Source organism: Chaetodon trifascialis, chromosome 10, assembly GCF_039877785.1.
Source record: "Chaetodon trifascialis isolate fChaTrf1 chromosome 10, fChaTrf1.hap1, whole genome shotgun sequence".
Taxonomy (NCBI): Eukaryota; Metazoa; Chordata; class Actinopteri; order Chaetodontiformes; family Chaetodontidae; genus Chaetodon; species Chaetodon trifascialis.
The window spans coordinates 20251979-20273927 of NC_092065.1; the positions used below are offsets into that span (position 1 = coordinate 20251979).

At 44.0% G+C, this 21949-nt stretch overlaps 2 protein-coding genes across 2 annotated transcripts in view; both read right to left on the reverse strand.

The window, feature by feature from the left end:
* The window catches only part of cmip (c-Maf inducing protein), a 43226-nt gene extending 39415 nt beyond the window's left edge, over positions 1-3811 (reverse strand). Inside the window, exon 1 of the mRNA XM_070971684.1 lies at positions 2846-3811. Coding sequence (XP_070827785.1) covers positions 2846-3169 — 324 coding nt within the window. The 5' untranslated portion in view covers positions 3170-3811. The remainder of the gene's footprint in view (positions 1-2845) is intronic.
* A 7003-nt stretch (positions 3812-10814) lies between these two features.
* Positions 10815-21593, reverse strand: gan (gigaxonin). Its single transcript, XM_070972917.1, has 13 exons — positions 21478-21593; positions 20712-20905; positions 20421-20535; positions 19871-20221; positions 18413-18481; positions 18178-18329; positions 17619-17740; positions 17296-17408; positions 16404-16553; positions 15743-15879; positions 14788-14922; positions 14340-14449; positions 10815-14248 (listed from the first exon to the last, which is right to left on the reverse strand). The coding sequence occupies exons 2-13, from the start codon at positions 20891-20893 to the stop codon at positions 14076-14078; spliced, it is 1809 nt and encodes a 602-aa protein (XP_070829018.1). The 5' UTR covers positions 20894-20905; positions 21478-21593; the 3' UTR covers positions 10815-14075.
* Between the last annotated feature and the right edge of the window lie 356 nt (positions 21594-21949).

The window sequence follows — 21949 nt, forward strand, 5'->3', positions numbered from 1 at the left end:
TGCGCGTTATCATCAGTAACGATGGGACTGATGCAGGCGTTGATTGAGTGCATGTGGACCTACATAGGTTTCATTCTATCAGATTCCTTATAAAAGTGAAACTTGCTAAACATACAGTAGAACACTATTTGCTGATAAGGAAGCATAAGCACCATGGACAGCTTCTTCTTCTGCTTTTCAAGTAACCCATGCCTATACCTTTTCTCTCTTGCACCATCTGCTGAAGGCACTTCAGTAATTGATTTGGTTTTTTTTTAATCAACCAACATGTTGTGTACAAAGTTGCATTTTGGAGCCTTGCCTTCCACTCAAGTGTAGGTGTGTAGATGGTCCAAATCCTTATTACACAGCCTGTATCCTCTCCACTGAAAGCTAAAGATGCTTTTGGTTGTCACTGACAACCAGACAACAAAAATGAATAAACCTTATGAGACATAAAACTTGCATCATAATGACATGACAGCATACACTTTGACGATTTATTGTGCCATGCCTTGCCTTAAATTGGCTATAATTGATATCTACAACAATATAGAAATGAAGTCACTTGAAGTTATAAATCCATAAAGAATTATCGCCTGAATCTACAGCTCCCCTCAGCTTATAGTGAGTCCCAGGTCATTGTTTGGTTGCCTGGACCACAACTGTACTGTTTTGGCTCACTCAAAGTGTTGTTTTTGGCTGCAGCATGCAGTGGTCTTCAGTGAAAAAGCTCTAAAAACCCAGTGTACACTACCTGCTCAGCACCAAACAGCAGACAGACTGACACAGTCAGTGACGACCTGGTGAACACAGTGGAGCAGTAAGGAGCTTAAGAGCCAGATATTTCCCTTAGGAGTTGGTAGGGACCAAAATTTGGAGATAAAAGGGAGTGAATATTGGGCGTACATCATCAGGTGGACTGAAACAACTCCAAATGAATGAGAATGTGGCTCTGTATCACTCTTCAACTGTTTGCTTAAGTGTCCAGCATATCAATTTAAAAGACACAAAAGACATTGAAAGGTTGATGTCATTGTTGTGCTTACATCTTATTTCTTCGGCCCTCAAGATGGCTCTTTCATTGGATGGTTGGAGGAAGTTTGGTGTACACTCAAGATACTCAAGCAGGAACATCCAAGCTAACTCAACACTGCTAAAATGTTTGTATCCAGCCTTCTTCATTAGCCTAGAATACTGTCCCATTCATGTGCTTGAATGGCGATGCCAAAAAGTCAGCAGTAAAACTGAGCTTGTAATGAATGAAAAAGGCAAACGTGTGACCTCCAACCAGTGATAAATGTGAAAGTCCAATATACACCAAATCGATTTAAATAGCCATTAATGCATTAATTTCCCCAGTGTACAATTCATTCAGCCGAATAATTTAGATTTGTAGTGGACTAAACGGCAGAAATCTTCCAGTAAACAAGCAGATAAACTGAGCTCAGGTGGGTTTCCCTGAACTACATCCACAAGCCTTTTCTGCAATGATAACAGCCTCCAAGACACACTGCAGTAAGCAATTCAACACACTCTTCGAGTGTGGGTGTGATAGGCAGACATCCAAAAAGCCTCTAACAAGGTGTGTTGATAAAACAATGGGCCTGGCTTTATGGAAAATGTCAGAAGTGTTGATAATAACAGAAGGGGAAATAAAGGCTTTTGTTATTTTGGCATTATTCTGCTGAATTACTAACAATTATGATTGATTACTGCAGACCTGTCTCCTGCTGTGGATTCCTCCTGGCTGGTGAACATTGACAGGTGTTGCCTTAAAAATAGTATAGTATTATACAATACAAAATAATGAGGATGTTGAATGTTATGGGAAATAATAAATACTGACTTCCTGAAAAAAAAAAACACAACACACACACACACACACACACACACACACACACACACACACACACACACATATATATATATATGATTGGATTGCCAATTAGGTCAGTCCACCAGTCTCTCTTCCTTTGCATTTATTACTCCAAATCAGTTCAAATCCACTCACACATTTTGTGATGATATTGGCTTGTTGGCATTGAACTGATACACTGTCTGGGCCTGACAGCTAATCACGAGAACCCACAGGCTGCAACATCAACAATAGCGAGAAATTTCAACCACTAAAGCTCAACTGCCTTGTAAGATTATTATGATAACAATAATACCAACATTACCGAAGATGGCATATCATCAGAGCATTCTTTCCCTCTGTTCTGCACTCTGTCCGGAAGACAGGCGGGAGGCAACACAAAAACACCGGTTTGTTATGGGGATGCAGGAGGCTGCAGTAGGGGTTCTCAACTGGTTTCATGTCACACGTCTAACCGGCCGCTCTGACCCCCCGTTGGTGGGTTTTGTTTCCAGGGATTAATAAGAGATCTTTGTTGTTTAATAATTCAAATGAAGAGTTTAAAGCCTCTAGAAGCATCCTGGAGCTAAATATTATCCCACAAGAGACACATACACGCACACCCTTCACGGCCCTCCGTTTGTGGGTCCCCCGCACCCGTGTGTGAGGACCAGATACGTGGTCACAGGTAGGGTGATGCACACGGAAGTGATGGAGAGGAGAGGATGTGGGAGTGCAGGCCGCAGCGACAATGTTTTGCCATATTATCAGCCGTGAAAACAGTGACAAGCTGCCTTCTTGTAAACTGCGTCAATAACAGACTGTGCGTAATCTCAGCGCGCGTCTGCTGCGTCCAGACAAGAAAAGACAAACACCAAAGCTGCCTGTGGAATGTGAAACGCAGCGTATTATATAGACACACACACACACACACACACACACACACACACACACACACACACACACACACACACACACACACACACAGGAGGCTAGAAAGCAACTCACAGTAGCCGAGGTCAGGCTGCTGTCCGTGAGCGTGAGGTGGTGCGGCTCCCATCTCCGCAAGAACTTGGAGGTGAGGATCTTGCTGAGGAAGGTGCGGGGGTGTTTGACCACGCACACCTGGATGTCCCCCTCGTGGAGCAGCTTGTATCGCATCCCGCTGCTGCTGCAGTGGTGCAGGGACCTCTTGCACGGCCCTGCGCCGAGCTTGGTGTTATTATTCCCCTCCGACATCTCCCCCAGCAGAGGCTTGTTCTCCTCGCACTGATAAAACTGGTTGTTGTGCAGCTCGTTGCCTCCTCCGCCGCCGCCGCTGTTGAAATCCATAGTTCAGTAATCCAACAGTTTATTGTTTCCAAATGTTACTCTCGGGCAGGGGAGGGTGAACGCGTTACGACGACACAAGAATCCTACATGTATAGCCTATAAAAAATAGAAATGGATAAGGTCGTTCGGATCGAGCTGGAGGGGGGGTAGTTACCTACCTACCAACCGCTATAACAGGACTTCAGTTACTGTAGACGCGGCCGAGACAGGCGCAGAAATGCCACCAAACAGTGTCTTATGGCCGGATATCCAGGCGGGGGAAGGTTTTTATGATACAGTGCAAATAATCCACCATTTTCCTCCCCGCACAATGCCCCATGAATTGTCTCCACGGTGCGCGTCTCGCCTCCCCCCCTACCACCAACGAGCTATTCAATATGTTAGGGCCATGGCCTTATCCATTCCGTCCGCCCCGGTGCCAAACTGAATAATCCACAGCGAGGAGCGCATGGGAATGACGAGAAAGCGGGCGAAATATCCAATGGCGAGTCTAGGCTCCTCCGTTGGGTTTTGTGGTCATTACAAGCTCACTGGCACGGTTTCCTTTTATTCAGTCTTTTCCCCTATCTTGGTGTAAAGGAGCCAGCACTCTCCGGCAGCGCCGTGCCGATTGGTCCTTGCTCGTACATGTGATACCGGACTGACGTCAATGGGGAGGCGAACGGATGAGCCGTGTGTCTTTTGCGCTTGACTGTCTGCCGAGGGCGCACGCTCACCCCCCCCCCCCCCCCCCCCCCCCCAAAAAAAAGAAAGAAAGAAAGAAAAAAAATGGAGGAGGGAGCAGAGACTTCTTGTGAATCCACTTCTTTTTCCTTTTCGTTGGAAATGATGCAGCTTGTGGACATCAGATGCGGAAAATGATCTTGTGAAGTTAAGTGTTCTGAGTAAAGGCGCAAACGTATTACCATCACAATATCAAACGTTATGCAAAATGGTCAATTTCAGAATAATGTACAATATATTATGGATTATAATTATACATTATACATTAATGTGTCCAGTGCTGGTTAGCTTGTGAATCCCCCATCAATAAAGTTTAATTGTTTAATCTATAGCATTACATCACAGTTTATTTGTCAGATGTAGGCTATTTTTATTATTAATCAGAATCTGCAAAGTACTGACATTATCAAATACATGTAGTGGAGTAACAAGTACAATATTTGCATCTGAAAAGCAGTGGAGTAGAAATATAAAGTAGCAGAAAATGGAAACACAACTGTTTCAAAGCTGTATTTAAGTACAGTGCCTTGAGTTACTTTCCTCAACTGGTCATCGTCTGCATCATTTTTCAGGGAATAAGTACAGGGAATAGGATATTTGACAACACGGGTGACTTTATTATGAGGATAGACACTGAGGTAGAGCTTACTGACCCTGTGGGCTGAGATAAATCTGCATGACCTATAATATAAGACATTAAAACATCATGCATTTCTTGGTAGAAAATTCTACCACTTTTCCTGTCAGGTACAGAATGCTAAGGTAACTACCAGGAGGCAGGAGAGCAGACGAAGTCAAAGGCAGTTAATTAGAGGAAAGTGGTCAAGGAACTGAAGAGTGGAGGGCTGGACAGGAGCGGAGCAGGAAACCTCAGGCAGGTAGCCTGGGGACTGGGTAATGGTGAAGCGGATAACCTCAGGCAAGCAGCCTGAGGACAGGCTGTGGAAAGTGCAGGAGACCTCCATGTGAGGTCTCCTGCAGGTCTCAGGCCTCAGGCCCGAGAGCTGAGCTGATGGGGGGAATGGTACAGAAGATCTAACCAGAGGCCAGCAACAAAGGCGAAACCACTCTGGAGGTCTAGCAGGAATCTGACGAAGGCGGAACCTCTCTGGAGGTTGGCTGGGAGGTCAGCAACAATGGCAAAACCCTGCTTCCTTCCTGTGGGGGGCATCTTGACAGCCAGTTGTGTCCCACAGAATGGAGACCCCTGGGACTTGGGCAGGAAACTTGCCAACTCAGGAACGGAACATGGCTGGGGGTGAGAAAGCTGCTGGCTAGCTAGCCCATTGGCTGGAGTTAGCCTGAAGCTAGCAGGCTTGTTGTTAGCCGACTCAGGGACTGGAGCTGGCAGGGGGCTAGCTAGCCGGTAGCTAGCCAACCAACTCAGGGACTGGTGTTGGCAGGGAGCTAGCAGGCCAGCAGCTAACACACTCTGGGGCTGGAGCTGGCAGGGGGCTAGCAGGCATTGGACTTGTGCAGCTAACTCATCCAGTACCTGCTTCCCAGCTTCTACGGATTGTCTGGCTGCAGCAGATGTGGACACCATCCATGGTGCTGGAGGATGCCCTCAATCCTCTCAGGTGGAATCTGCTGGATCCATGCCAGATTGTACTGTAACAGGTAAGGTTAGGACCACAGTGGCACAGTGGTAACACTGTCACCCAGGTTCAATTCCCACCTGGGGCGCTGGGGGCGTGTCCTCCATGTGCCTGCTGCCCTCTATCTTGAGGAAAGAGGCCTTTCTGTGTGAAGTTTGCATGTTCTCCCTGTGTTCACCTGGAGTGTCCTCCTTAAAAAAAAAAAAACACTAAAAACATGCAAGAAGATCACCACCGGACAAATGGTGACAAGAAGAAACTGGGTCCCCGGGCGCCGCTGTCGGCTGGCAGCCCACCGCTCCTGGTCTGCCCCAGAGGAAGGACTTGCCAGGATGGGTTAAACGCGGAAGAAACAATTTCACGGAAGCATGGCACGTGCATGTTATGTCGCTGTTGTGTGTTCACCAAAAGCATGGCATGTGCATGTTATGTCGTTGTGATCAATAAAGTATGTCTTAAATCTTAAATCTTAATTGCAGCGCTCCCTGAACACATAAGTGTCTTAGAGGCTTAGATGATGCAGGCTTGAGGCTCCATGCGGAGTGAACAACAGCTTCAGGAAATGTTTGACAAGCCAAACAATTGACAGTTCCAATCAGTAACAGATCCAGGAAGGGCAAGGCAACAAACGTGGTCAGGTACAGAAGGCTGCAGGGGGCAGGAGAGCAGGCAAAGTCAGAGGCAGTCCAGTGGTAATTGCTAGAGAGCAGAGAACAGTCTGGCACTGTGTGAGTGTGGGAGAGCAGCTTAAATACTAGACTGATTGGGAATGAATCACAGGTGTGTGATCAGGTGAGCGGACGGGTGGGCGTGGCTGGCAGGAGAGTGAGTGGAAAGGTACTGACTGAGCACGTGCACAGATGAAGGAAAATGGCGGCAGGAAACAGACTCGATACACTGTGACAGAATTTAGTAATTGTACGACGTGTGAGTGCCACTTTGAAGTTAAACTTAGCATGTTAGCAACCTGAGCAGCAAGACATAACAGCAGCTTCAATATGCTATTCGCTCTGTCAACATATTGATATTGGAGCGTGTAATGAATATTACAGCCTCTTGGGGCTACTTGCGGGCTTCAGGCTATCAGTCTTACTCGTTTTGATAAATTCCACCAGATCAAGTTTTGAGTTTGAGTTACAGTACAGAGAGAAGCAAGCCTTGCCACACCTTGGTAGAGATTTATTGTCTTTGTCATGGATACTTCAGCAGGGCGGATGTTGAACAATACAAGGCCCTGAAGTCATGGCTTCCACTTAAAGAACTATCCCTAACACTCAGTCACTGATGAATCAGCCAGTGCTCATGTTTCCATCTACTCAAAAATAAGCAGGCCATATGAAGTTGAGTGCTCTTGCTTTACTATCAGTCCGACTGCTTTAGTACTGTGCTCACTGGCTGATTAACAGGATTCCACTGTCATGTCACTGTTGAAACAGCATGGCTTGAAGATTCTCCCGTCAAAGATGTCAGCAGAAAGAGTTAATAAAACACGTTTATACAGAAAGACAGCCACAGGCAGCAGTGGTTGATGATGTGTATCGTGAGCAATCTTCCTCTGACAAAGTGTCAACTCGTGGGTTTTTCTAACCACCTTGACTATCAAGCCTGATCTCATCAGATTCAACGAGAAATAAAGCCCTGTACAGCAGAAAAAAGCCATATGATAACCACCTCTCTTCTCTTTCTCAGCTCTGACACACATCCACGCGCTGCCCCTGACCTTTCAGCCTATCACACGGCCCCTGCCTCTCAAGCAAAACAGCTCAACAACTGCTGCTACCACATAGTCCAGGTAGCACCTGTTAGCTACTACAGCCACAACAGCATCAAAGCAAGTGTGAAGCAGCTACTTGTGCTCTGCCTGGTGCATCTGCACCACTATACTTCTTAGAAAATGTTGTGTTTTACTTGATTTTATGCATTCTATGTAATCTAATAGTTTTATTTTATAATGCTGTGATTTGACGCTTTATCCTTATTTTTTTCATCCTTAATCTACTCTATTTTTACCTATATTTTATTCATTTATTCTGTTTTATGAGTTGCCTTAAATTTTTATTTTCATCCTCATTGTCATTATCAAGTGGGTTTTATTCTCAATCTTAATTTACATTCATTTTTTTTTATCTGTCTTGAAGTCCATTCTGTCTTAAAGCACTCACTCTGTGCATGTGATTTCTTTCTTGTGACGCACTTTGAGCTGCAAGCCCTGTATGAAAAGTGCTATACAAATAAAGTTTATTATTATTCTAAAGTTTATTATTACACAGCCGTAGAAACAAATATCATCTCTTATTTATTCAGTTCAACAAGGCTGTGCATGCTGCATACTTGCATTATTACTCAGCATCAACGGGAAGAAGCACTGTTGATGGTTATCTTATCTTGTTGTTACTTTAGTTAGACATTGTTAATCTGCTAAATTTGGTAGCCAGTTGTTGTGCTTGCTAATTTATGAGAGGTAAGGGGGCGTGTGATTGGCTGAAAGCTAGGAGGGCAGTGACACCGCTGTCATGAAAAGTGACAGGATGAAATAAAATTTGTCATCATGAAGACTTGACATGAAACTTAAGCGTGACTGGAAAAAATGTCAGTAGTTTGAAATAAAACTATGTATAATGAAATTAATATGAAGCTCTGTTATAATGAAAATGAATGACGAACTGCCATTTCATAATAATTTCAATTGTTTCACCAGTTGTTGACTGATTTATACATTTCACACAATTTATTTCTGGGATTATTTCATAAAAAAGGGCTGTGTTAGCTTAGGCTATGGCAAATCTAATGTTTGGCCAGTTAAATAAACACTGCAATCTCCAGTCTAATAATTCACAAAATTAAACTTATTTCTGAGACTTCTCTCAGAAATGTCTAAATCTTGTTTGAGCAATGTGTGCACTACAAACTAAAGTCCGTTCACCCTCATTATACTCTGATGGTGGCAGTAAACTCAGAAGGGTAAGTACAAAACCTGGACATATGGGAAATAATCATTTGCATCCATCAAATACACACTGAAAAGGGCACTTCAGGTTAAATGCAGGTGGAAAAAAAATCCTGCTAGATGACATCACTGTCTTGAAACTCCCACAGGAATGAACCCAAGGGAGGGTGGCCATAGAAACACAGCTGAGCGTTAGGGCAGAGTAACAAGGTGCAACAGTCTGTACTGTCTTTTCTTAGAACCGACTGCTTCAGCTCCACATGGAACCCTTCTCCTCTTTGGCCCTCAGAGTTCTCGTTTGAATATCTGCTACCACCGCCAACATCTGCTTGACTGAGACTGGCTTTACAGCCTCCCATCTCAAGGGTCCAAACTCACAACAACAAGCACCTCAGTGTCACTTCTGAGGTTTCCGCACGCTCCCACCGGGGCGTCCCACAGTTCCCCTCAAGCCTCTTTTTTTCCGCTCCACCCACGATCCCCCATCAGCAGAGTCCTTCCTGCTGCAACACCACCAGCACTCCAGCCAGTATTGTTCTGGAGACAAGTTACAACATGCCGACTGGCCCGCCAGCAGACTGTCTGTTGTTGTGACAACAGTCAATGAAAGCCAAAGGGGTAAGACAGAAATGCAGCAAGAACATGACGCGTCATAAAAGGAGTATTGATTTGGAAATAATGGAAATTATTTCATTAAAAATCTGACTTTAAATCAGGGTTGAAATACATGACCAACTATTGAATTTGTGTAATGAAGACGGACATATGTCAGTAATTCAAATACAATGATACTATTCGATTACAGTACTTACTGCAAATCTAAAATCATTTCAAGAATGAGGTTCTTAAAGAGACCCCAAGTAGTGTCTTCTGAACAGCAGCTGAGGTAATTACTGGACAAAGGTAAATGCTAAAACATAGTGAAGCAGTAGCAGAAGCAGAGAAGATTCACAAAGTTACTGAGATGCCTAAAATATGTATGTTTGCTAACATTGCCTACATAAGATACTGGTCATACCAGACCAAACCAGGACATAGCATCAAACCCCCTGATTGTGTTAAAATGATAGAGAGTGTTTTATTACTTACGAATTCAACTTTGAATTTGTATGGAGATAATTGTGTTGTGTCTTCTTTCAAAAGTTACATAATCTTGCTTTCATTCTCAAAGTGGAAAAGCCCCTGGAGCAGAATTTACGCCATGATGAGCTAATCATCGGAAACTCTGATACATGTGAGACTGAAAATGTTTCTCTTCTGGAGCACCCAGTGAGGAACCTTCATCAAATGACTGATCTCTGCTCTGCACCAAACCGCCAAGACCAACATCGAATCCACCAAACAGCAGTGGAGCATTGATCAGTTTAGCCAATTATTAGCCATACAGTATCTCAGTGTAAACCTGGTTCTGTGTTATGTCACCATCCCTCCCCCGCCCCACATCAGACATGGGACCCAGGTTAGCAGGATTCTGGAAGTGGTCACGAGAGCTGCTCACTTTAACTGAATTACCTCCATCTTGGTCATGCTATGTAGGCCTGTTAATCCCTTGTCTAGACTTTTCCTGATAAACCCCCACATACAATGCGTCCTGCTCATAGATATCAACCCGGCTAGACACTCAGTTTAGACTAAACCCATTTTTACCCTGTTCACACTGAGGAAGTACACATGAAGCACTGACTATAGATCAAAGTTTTCAGAGGCAGTTTTGCACAACCTGATGTGAAGAGCAGTATTTAAAACCTTTGTTAAAGCAAAGAACATTGAATGAACGGCTGAACTGAACGTTCAAACAGCTAGATACCATTATTGACATCTTAAAAATGTTAACAGAGATATATCAATAAATGTGTTTAATAGAATAAATGGAAATATGTCGCATTAAGCATGAATTCATTGTAGTTTTAGCATCAATTCTTTGTGGTTGCTTGTTATATTCAACTTTTGTCTTGTCTGTGTTTTCACATATTGTTATAATAAGCTTTTTCAAAATAACAATAAAATGGGTATGTGTATGAAAAAAAGCACATTAATGATCTCAAAGGTGAACATCTTGATTTTAATGATCCTATCTTCAATCTGAATATAAACCACTTAAACTGAAGCTATAATAATAATTGAAAAGCATCTGCTTGACCCTTTAGTTTGGATGTATCACTAAATAATGCTAACAGCTAAACATAAAAACATAATAACACAAAAAGGTTTGCATTTACAATTAATGTGGAACAATGGCAGTGAGTCAGCTTTGGGTTAGGGTTAGTTAAATCTCTGTGTGACTCACTGATCAAAGTCTAGCTCTCAGAATAAAAACCAGCACTCTGTGTTTGGTGCCACACAAATAAAAAAAATAAAGACAAAGAGGGATAAGAGATCTTGTTGACCACTTTGGTGTTTTAATTCCTTTAACGTACAGTAAATGAATGACACTCACAGGCAACATCTTACAAAACTTCTGCATGCATCAGTTACAAAAGTACAAACTGAAACAGCAGTTTCACTCCCCGTCTTTCACAACACGACTTTGGTTAAAGCTAGACTATTTTCAGTTGACACTGCTATCATTTCCACTTCTGGTGTCTTCCAGTGTATCACAACACGGACACAGTCATGAGGTGTTTACGAGTGAGAACAAGTGTTGGTGTGGATGCAGAGCGGCTCAGAGACGTCATGTAGTTACTGTAAGCGATGAGACACTATGGAATGTGAAGTGTCAATGCAAAAATACGGAAGCACAGTGTTGTCATTCAGGACACGACAGACTGGTCGTGCTGCTTTGTCGAGCTCCAGGAAATCCTTTTTTTCAGCCGACATGTACGTTTCAACTGGGGTGTGATACAGCAGCAACACTGATCCTTATATTTATCTCACATAAAATTTTAAAAAATCTGTAATTTTGCTTGTTTGTCAGCTGATCGCAATTCACAATCCAAGCCTGTTTCCCTGCTCTGTTTATATTACTGATGTCACCCAACCGTTAGCGTGTTATGAGACCTGCTGCTCCACAGGGTGCCTTTACCTGGAGCTGACTAATCTTTAGTCAATTAGAGATCTCTGGTTACTTTCTAGAGCAGCCTATTGTAAGTGTTTCACTTTCCGTTGTGTAGTGGTAGTTTCACATATTACCTGAGTAACGCACAGGATGGAACGTCACACTCCACAACAACAATTTGACAACGCGGTGTAGACTGAGAAGAGGATCAAACTTAGCTTCAGCTGGTGCAAGAGGATGCTGTCTCTCTGAAATGTGGTGGTGGGTTTTGTTTCGATTTCGATCCCCAAATGTGTGTTTACATATTTAAGACTGTTTCGCTTGCACGATTAAGATAGAGGTGCTGAACTACACTGATTACAGCTGATTTTAATGCATGTTTTCTCAGCTTTCCTCACTAAAATTTACAGGATGATGTTATGTTTATGTTGCATGATTACTTAATCTTAAAACTACTTTGCATTCATCGTAATTCAAGAGACCTCACCCACACCTCAGGTGTCTTTGGTGTGCACGAGGTGTGTCGCCCTCTGGATGTTATGAGAGGTGTGTTTGTATTAACACTGCGCGAGCTCCACTGAGTGTGTATCCACTGTGCATGTGCTGCCCCTGGGCTGTGGACAGACAGCCGCAGCAGCCGTAACTCACACAGAACAAATGGGGTCAAAGGGATGCCAAAACTGTACTGAGTGGAAGGCCAGGTCAGAGGTCACGAAGGCAGTAACACATCCAGCAACTGTAGTGTCACTCGCAGAGACATCGGTTTCCGAGCAGGCTGGGCCCACGCAGCTCGCTCGAAGATAAAATCTGCCTCACAAGTAAAGCGCTTGTGCTCTAAGGTGCAAACATACAGTTAATGCAATGCATTCTGGGATTAGTTTGTGATTTCTTTGCTTGTGGACTGCTTCAGTTAGCTATTTTTACACTCTCCGTAATTCATTAGCAGCACAGCATCAAAGCAGAGCAGAGTTTTCCAGTGAAGATTACAGCACTAAAGGTCCTAGCACATTGTGTGATTATGGGGTGTCCAGGATAAAAGTGACAATAGTGACAGAAATGTGGTGGAGCATTTAGAGCTAAAGACAGCCAACAAGTCCTCTAAATTAAACATAAATATATGTCATTTGTGATTGCATTCAGAACAACACGTAGGTGCATCTGATTTGAAGGCCTTATCAGCAGGACGACATCATTTGTCTGAGCCTTCAAAACCGCTTTCTAATCTGATAGTTGAGGTTTAGGCACTAAAACAACTTGTGCAAACAAGGGAAAGGTAAGGAAAATATCAAGGTTGGAGTTACAATTCCTACGTCACTAAGGTCAGGAGACCTTCATCATCACGGTTGAAACAATAATTCCTCGGTTGATGTGGGGAAATGGTTAAAACAAACATTGACCGTCACTAGAAAATGGTTTCCCAGAGTCTTCCATGCTGGAGTCACGTTTGGTTGACTCCAACCTCCTCCTCCCTCTGCAGACTTTATGGCTCTATAAAAACCTCACACGACTCCCCCCCCCCCCCCAGCCTCCAATGGAAAACAGACATCATTTCTGCAACCGCTAGGGGGCTTTGTCATTTTGAACGCAACTGAAAATTGTTTTGCCACATTTGTCTTGATAGGACCATCTCAAAATTCTGCATCAAACATCTGACAGTTTGGACCAAATTCTCACAGTGTGACTGCCGCTACGACCCACGTCTGCAGACCTACCAGAGCACAACATGAAGTAGCACAGAACACACTGGCTGATGTGAATTTGTCAGTGCCACTTTTTGAATAAAGCTACAAATAAAAAACAAAGACAGTACCCACACTATGCCCACAGCTTGGTTATTATACTTTGCTGCATTTCAAAACTAGAGAGTGGCACTGATTGTATATTTTTCTATTCACATTGTAGCATTACGACTCTTCAGGCATTCGTTGCAGTCTGACAGGTCCCAGCACTGACACAGGTGCGACGCACAGGTTTTACTGTGACATGCATTGAATCCAGAAGATCATTGTTACTGTACAGTGTGTGGAGGCCATTACTCAGAAAGCCTTGCGTAGCGGTTGCATTGCATTGTGGTCAATACGCAGGCCAGTAGCGGTACAGAAAGGTGGTAAGGTGTCTGCCTTGAACAGCGGATTTCGCCTCATGTGACTGCTGCAATACCCTGACCTGCTCTCTGGTTTTAAAGGTCTGACACCAAAGTGTCACTTCCCACTGATGATTTAGATAATAGAAGCTTTCCCTTGATCCCCACTGCAGCTGTTTTAAACTCTGTATCATTATCCCTCATGTAACAGTGTGGTAGTTAATTTGTCAGTTCAAATCCCTCACCAAGCAACAGATTTCCAGTAAACATTAGAAATGAGGAATGTCCATTAAAACAAAAAGGACAAACTAATCAAATCCCATGTTAAAAAGAAAAAAAAATCTAGAATTCTAAATAAAAAATCCACAAAACCTACGATAAAAATGTGATTTGGATGAGCTTTCGTCTCGTCAAGTCATACAGGAGAAGGGTCCCGAGTACGAACCCGTGAACGGAGAATCACAATCCTCAACATCTAGCGGTTATAATATTTTAGTGTTCATAAAATCCCTAAACCCAGATCTGCAGCAGGTCGAAAGTACCAGTGTGCACGAGTGGAGTCAGACTCTGATTCGGAACATGCCCTGGCTCAGCTGAAGGCGGAACAGTCGACAGTTGGCGATGCGCAGGGCGGCGCAGGCTGTTTTGGAGAGGTCGGTGGGTAACATGGGCTTAGTGCGGTGCCACGTCCCGGTGCTGCGGCGAAACTCCCGGATGTAGTCGAAGCTTGTCCCTGTGCACGCAGGAAACACCAATGTTTCAAATACTGATGTTGCTGTAACCCCGTTAGAACTGCAGAACTTGTTTGGCGTGGCTTTACTGACCTGTGTCCAGGTCTCCCACGACGTAGATGCTGGCTCCAATGGGCACAGCGCCGTAAACGAAGGATGAGCTGGCCTGGATACACAGGTTCTGGTCATCTAGGAACATCCACCTGCACCCACCATACAACATCATCACAGCTATGAAAGACAATCACAATTTCTCTCTATTTTCTTGATTTTCATATTATTAAAATGTAGGACAGGGAAAATATAAAAACAAAAAAAAAACCTCCTAAATGGTCCTTGTGGTGAGATTGTTTCCTCAACTGTTGTTTCCAAGGTCAAGAAAGACCTTTCGAACTCAACAATTACACCATACCGGGACACGAAAACATAGAAAACCAGTAGTCGCGATAACAGTATTTATAGAATGTAATAAAAATTGAAAAACTGCCATTGAAAAACAGCTCTATGAAAACGTCTTCAGATGCAGTACTTCCATACGGACCTCCTCATCTCGTCGTGGTAGAACTCAGACTTGCAGGTCATCATCTGTCTTTGCTCAGGGTTGTCGTTCTCTTGGCTTCTAACTCCACCAAACACGTAGAGCTCCTCGCCAACGCCACACGCCACCGAACCGAACCTGAGCAGGAAAATATAAGAGGTAGGAGAGAGCAATGTGGATCAAGTCTACTGTCTGGACATATACCATTGTTCAAAGGTTTGGACTCGCCTGTCACAAAAGCTTCATTGGATACAGTCAGATGGCTGTAAGGACTTGTCGAAAGTCTTGTTAAATTTGCCATTATTGAAGGAAGGGAGACAAAAATCAAACTGACAGGTGATTCCAAACATCTGAACTGTAACGTGTGATTTTATTTCTCCATATTTATCCAGCAAATTTAATTCCTGACAAATCAAGACACACATTGAAGCAGAAATCACCGTCATAAAGCAATCCTGCTTTGCCACATTTCCAATCATGTCTCTAGAGACACGCAAAAAATGAACGTTTCTTCACGTCTTAAGATCACAGGTTCTGCTATGACTAACGTGCCTGTAATGCACACGGTGTGACTAAGCGGCCTGCGTATAGCTGCTTCATCTCGTCGAGCAGAGCAGCTTGATATGTCAGTATGCCTGTGGTGTCATCTGAGGGAGGTCAAACTGAAACTAAAACTGACAGTTCTGGGAGCGCAACAATGACCACGGAGCTGCGTTTCATTTCCTGTTGTGCAACACAAAGGAGAACAAAGTACTACAGGCTGAAGTTAAATGTATTATAAAGCAAGTGCGTACATCATGTGATAAAAATATCCACAATGAACAGAAAAGACAATGAGACAACAACGTCAGAAGGAGAAAACTGGTTTTGACTTTAAACGGTTTGTGTGTCAGCTGATCAAATCATAGATCCTCTTTCTTTTGTACTGCTCGGCCAACAACAGCTAACACAGCTTTACCTTCTCTCTTTCAGAGGACAGAGGCCCGTCCACTGCTGGGTTTTGGGGTCAAAGCACTCGACGGAGTCAAACAGCTTCCCGTAGGAGCCCCCACCCATGGCGTAGATCCTCTTATTCATGGAGGCATAGCAGCCGACCTGCCAGAGAAGACAGACACGGCTCTACGAGTCACAGCATGTGGGGAGAGGTTGACTGGGAAAATGAATCACCTGGTACTAACATCTGTCTAAGTTTTGGACAAGTCTGAACAAGGGTTATTAACGACCTAGGGGCCCATTCTGCGTGGTCATTTTAGTTATGTGGTTAGGTGTGTCTGTTACGCTGCCCAGACAAAGATCATTTTGTGGGGTGGGAGACCAAAAAACAGGCAACAACCAAATAAAGAGGCAGGAAAAGTTAATTTCAGTTCGAGAGTTTTGAGCTTTGTTCACCAGCAGCTGAGTGTAGTTATGCTGCGGTTAGCTGCAAAGTCAGCGACCACTTCAAGCCCTGGTGCTGTGAAGACCCTCCCCTGTGCCCCCTGAACACCGGATTAAAGCTGAAGCAGGTCATTACTGGTGAACAAGTCTGTCACACGAGGGTTTGATCAAATAGCCTCATTCCACGGCCTAAAATTATTCAGGTCCATTTATTATCGAGACATCTGGATGCGTGTTGTTACCTTGCGGATCATGGTCATACTGGTCTGCATTCTCCAGGTACTGCAGTGAGGGTCAAACACTTCAACAGTGATCAGCTCCATTTCTTTGTTCTCTCCTCCGAGAACGTAGATCAGACCGTCCAGCTCCACCACACCGAAGTTCTGACGAACCTGACACACGCACATCAGTGACAAGACAATCAAATCACAGCAATGTCACGTTCAGCTACACATAAGCTACACACTTAAAGCACAGGCATGACACCGAGCTCCATCGCTGACCACACAGAGTACGACATGTCTTTACCAACAGTTCTGCTCATTACTAACAAAACACAACAAGGATTTTTTTAGAAGAGTTTCTGAGTTCCCCTTCGATTCTTCTTGCTTTCTTTTCACATTCCCAGCACTGTTTCTCATTTACTTTTTAGGTAGTGGCTTACTTTACATCTTACTTTAATCTGGTACTCTTAACTAACAAAATATTAACAGTAGAATAAATCTACTGTACTGCATTGTTTAGAGCGTTCAACAATATACAGTCAATTTGAATGACATCACTTTCCGAAATGTAGGCAGATGACTGGGACTGTTGTGTCTGTGTCATGTGTCTGTTCTGCCAACTGAACCCGTATTGCAGCACTACTGACATCTAGTGGTCTTAAAGTACAATAACAAACAAGTTAGTGAGCATTTATAATATAACATGGCTGCAGAAACGTGGTTCATACCACGTACTAATAATTTATCCTGCTGAAAAAGATGTTTGATATAAAGATTGAACTGCACAGGAAAATGTAAGAAATAAAGGGGACAGAAATTCTCCATCAAATATCACTCTAAACCGTTTATAAACTTATAACGGAGGGCTGAAACCTCAGCAGTGTGCCGTGGGAGGCAGGTATGAGTTTACCTGCAGCATTGGCGGTATGGGGCTCCAGGTGTTGGAGTCTGGGTCATATTTCTCTCCACTGTCCAGGACTGTGTTGTGTTCGTCCGTTCCGCCCATCACAAACAGGAAACCCTCTAACAGACAGAAAACACAGTGTTTGTACTGGCGTCTGTGTGCGCTGGACCTTCCGCTTGCTCTGTTCTGCTACACAGGAATTCTCTAAAGCCCTAATCCTGGCAAAAGAATCATTCATTGAAGTAATTCATGGCATGGGTTACAGATGTGTTTTCTGCATCACTTCAGATGTGGTGGATGTATTTTCCTGGCCTAAGCCCAGCACTGACCGGCAGCGACCACCCCGTGGCCGAGACGGGCTACGCCCATTGGCTGTAGCTCGATCCAGGCCTGTCTGTTGGTGTCGTAGAGCGGACACATGCAGCGCGTCACAGCAGTCGCCTTCCTGCTTCTGTACAGGACAAAAACCACCAGACCAGGCAGGATGTGAGGCGACCGTGTCATCTGGGTGAACGGATCACTAATTTAACCGCTTTCTCTGGTTGTGACCGCATTTCAGTCTAAAATACCATTATTTTCTCCGTCACTGAGGACCAAAACCGTGTTGGCCCTCATCCACACGACAGAAAATGGCCACATAACAACTAGAATTACATAATAAACTAGAGTAAGGGCAAGTTTTATATTGAAACCGCTATGAAATTACAGATTTCCACGCCAGACAAATTCTGTAAATTTCAACCCTTTAGTGTGTAGTGTCATAATTGGACACTAAAGTTCTCCACTTCAATTCATTAGATTGTGAATCACAGTGCTGGCAATAAATAATTGTATGAAGTCCAAACAGAACATAAACAACAGAAATAAAGACAGTGGACGGTGACTCACTTGCGATCCTCTCCTCCGGCGATAACTATACACTCGGAGTAGCCTCGGGGTTTGAAGGCCGCGAGCAGAGCCTCACCGTGCAGCTGACCCTCCCCCAGCACCGCCTGACAGTGCTCTCTGATCACCTCCCTCATCAGCGGCTCCCCCAAGGCCTGGTGGAATAATATGTTGTTATACTTTGATAATACTAGAAAGCATGCATTTAAATCTGGACAACACTTTGTGATTTCCCTACCTGCTCTCTCAGGTAGCTGACATCCAGGCCTTGCAGCCATACTGCAGACATCACTTCCTTCATGTGTACCTGCAAATAAAGATGGAACTGGACTCACTTTGTGGTTTAGGGAACAGACACAAGGTGGAATAAGAGCAAGCTGAAAACACAACACTGACATACGGCCAACTTAAAAAGAATATAGTGAACAAGTTAGGAGGAAGTTTCTTGGTTACACATCCAGCACACATGGCATTCTGTTGTAGCCAAGGTTGATGATTTAAATTGAGGTCACGAAAACCAAAAATGAAAATGAGAAACACACTAAAATGGACCACAGGAGCTGAGAGGAACTGCAAAGTTGGTAATAATACAATTGGTTTGACTTTATGAGCTCTGTCTATGACAGCACTCAGTCAACTGAATCATTCTTAGTGCAGCTTTATCTATATGAAGAGTGGAAAAAGAAAATATCAAAACATTTCCAATTGCTGCAACAGTAAGAAATAAGAATTGCAGGGGAAAAACCAGGAAAGCAGCAGGAGAACACAAAACCTACAAAAAACAATGAAATGGACCATTTTAACTGCAGGGCGGACACCCATCCGATAGCTTTTTAATAAAATTGTGTTTCCAGCATTTGCCTATTTTTCCCAGTTGCCACTGGTTTCCATTTATATTCATCCTCCTAAAAATCAACTCTTGAGATGTTTGAGTTGTGCTATCAGTCGCACTGAAGGTCATCCCGACGTTCATTTTTACCAGGCTTGTTGTGTGGACAAGCAGGTTAAGTGCAGATGGATTTGAGTTTAGTTAAGCTTGTACTGTATTAGAGACTTGATGATTTTCATACTGTGCGGAAATGAATGGAGGCCAACGGATGCCTCCAAAGAATATGTTTACATTTCTACAACAAAAAAGCATGTTTGCAAAATACTGAACTGTGGTTAAAATGTATATATGATTTTACTAAAGGGGTCAGGCGGGGCCTTTCTGTGTGAAGTTTGCATGTTCTTCCCGTGCATGCGTGGGTTCTCTCCGGGTACTCCGGCTTCCTCCCACAGACCAAAAACATGCTCATTAGGTTAATTGATGACTCTAAATTGCCCGTAGGTGTGAGTGTGAATGTTTGTCTGTCTTTGCATGTGGCCCTGCAATCGGCTGGCGACCGGCTCAGGGTGTACCCCGCCTCTCGCCCATTGTAGCTGGGATAGGCTCCAGCCCCCCGCAACCCCGAAAGGGATAGGCGGTATAGATAATGGATGGATGGATGGATTTTACTAAATGGGTTAAAACACGGACGGCCACTGATCTGGTCCCGTAAGAATTTATTCACACCTCTTTAGATGGAGTGTTTACTAAAGGCCAAAGCACATTTATGGCTTATATTTCCACGTCACAGATATCAGAAGACAGAGCTCTCATTTTCTAGAAATCACATAATAGTTCAAAGTTAATCCATAAAGGAGAGTCACCCACCCTGCGATCCTCTGGGTCGTGCGCGAACCATCGCACCACAGCCTCCAGCACATGCTTTTCGTTGCCCACGTTCAGCTTCTCCATGGCCAGCACCTCGCGGAGCCGATCTGGAGGTAGCTCCCTGAATTCCTCAGAGAGCGCCACATCACCAAAATGTGTCTGCAGGAACTCGGTGGCGGCAAAGTGGACGTGGTGAAGGCAGTAGTGCAGAGAGAAGAGCCGGATGCCGATGCAGTTCTCCGCAGTGATGCAGCTCTCCAAGAACTGGCAGCACAGGGACTTGAGGTCAGTCATGAGGAGCAGGTCAGATGCCTGCACCATGTCCTGGATGGTCTCCTCACTCAAAGTGATCTGTGTGTGAAGGACGGACACACACACACACACACACACACACACACACATGCAGGTGGTAAGAGAGCAGCGGGCCAATACAGGCCAAATGAATGCCCGCAATAATAGAAGAGGAGCGGCAGGAAATAAAAATACTTGAGCTCACCACACCTAAAAAACACATGCGTGTCACTTTGCTTTTTAAAGCCTCCACACTTACTTCACCGCTGAAGATGTAGTCCAGGATCTGTTTCATGATGGCCATGGAGATCCCCTGCAGCTCAATTCTGTATGTGGACCCATCTTCCTTTGGAGGGTTGTAGTTCAGCTTGGTTCTAACAGACAAACACGAACACGACTGAGTACCACACACCTGCAGGACTGTCACGGTTCTCAGCAGCACCGCTGCAACTGTGAAAGTGGGCACACCCAACTTTGGAAATACCAGAAAAGATAACAAATGCATGCATGACCCTGTGTTCAAAAGCCAGGGCAAATGGCCCCTTCTCACCTGATGTAAGGGCTAGCAGCAGCCAGGATGTTTTTCTGGACAGGGAGCTCCTCTCCATCGACCACCAGCAGCGCATCGTGGAAACTTTGCTCCTGCCAGAAGACACGAAGGACCCGGAGGAGTTTCTGGGAATGCTGCGGGTCCGAGACCTTCGAACCGGCTTCACTCTCAGAGAGGGGCATGTCTGCGCTTGACTTTAAGCAAATTAACAGGGATGACTCTTCAATTCGGCTTGCACAAAATAAAGCATACAACACTTATTATGTAAAAAAAAAGCTTTAACAGTCAGTTCGCAGGCTACTCCGCTAACCAGTCATCTGCGAAATCACATTGGGCAGTGGCAGGCTGTGCTTTGCCAAGATTTAAACGTGAAAATATGGCTGACATATTGCTAAATTAATCACTTGTATGTCGGATGATGAGGGGGAAACAACGATTCGACTCAGGGGTCTTAAACTGACAGGTTTCTAAATTGAGTTTGGCGACGCTGCTCGAGAGCATGCTACATTTAAGGCTAGGCTAGCAGCAAAACAAGCGTCGATAAACAACAGTTTCCACGTCAAAGACGACTACATGTCGCTTGCAGTGTTATTTGCAGTTCAGCAATGGAAGAGGTAACTTAGCCAGCGTGAGTCGAATTTGGTTTTGCAAATTACTGGCCACACATTAACGTAGGCTCGAGCACTGCACTGTGTTTTTACAGTGGTTCAAACTTGTTATGTCATGCTTTTCATGTTAACAACTTGTCCCTTTTTCAGTGTCTTACCTTAGGACGCGTTTTCTTCTTTATGAGCACAAGCTTTACCTAACTACATTCAGGACAATATGGATCACTCCATGCGAGAATTTTATAAGCGGGCGTGAAGACATATATTGTGTTGCATTCATGTCCAGGAGGAATATGGTAAATAAGAACTCGCTTGTTAAAATAGAATTGTATTATGTTAATATATAAATGTCTGGGCTGCATATCCCGCTAAAGATGAGATATAAACAAATAAATTGATATAACAACCAATTCTGTAATCAAACCTCTCACTAAAACCGAGACAACCGATTGGTTTAATAGCGTTAAATAAGCTGCTTGAGAACACACCTTTTATTATCACAGCCCATTCGATGGTAGGATTCATTCGGCACTTGAATGCAGCATCAGCAAGGCGGAAAGCGTACACATAAACAACGTTCAAATACTTTAGGAGCAACCTGTGTGCCAACAGAATTGTAAAAAAAATAAA

Bases quoted from the DNA above. Each gene is read 5' to 3' on its own strand.
- gan (XM_070972917.1), bottom strand. From the start codon at position 20,893: ATGCCCCTCTCTGAGAGTGAAGCCGGTTCGAAGGTCTCGGACCCGCAG. The intron at 16,554-17,295 runs GTAAACTCATAC...TGCGTGTGTCAG, and splicing joins CCATACCGCCAATGCTGCAG to GTTCGTCAGAACTTCGGTGT. The intron at 14,450-14,787 runs GTCCGTATGGAA...TGGTGGGTGCAG, and splicing joins TACCACGACGAGATGAGGAG to GTGGATGTTCCTAGATGACC.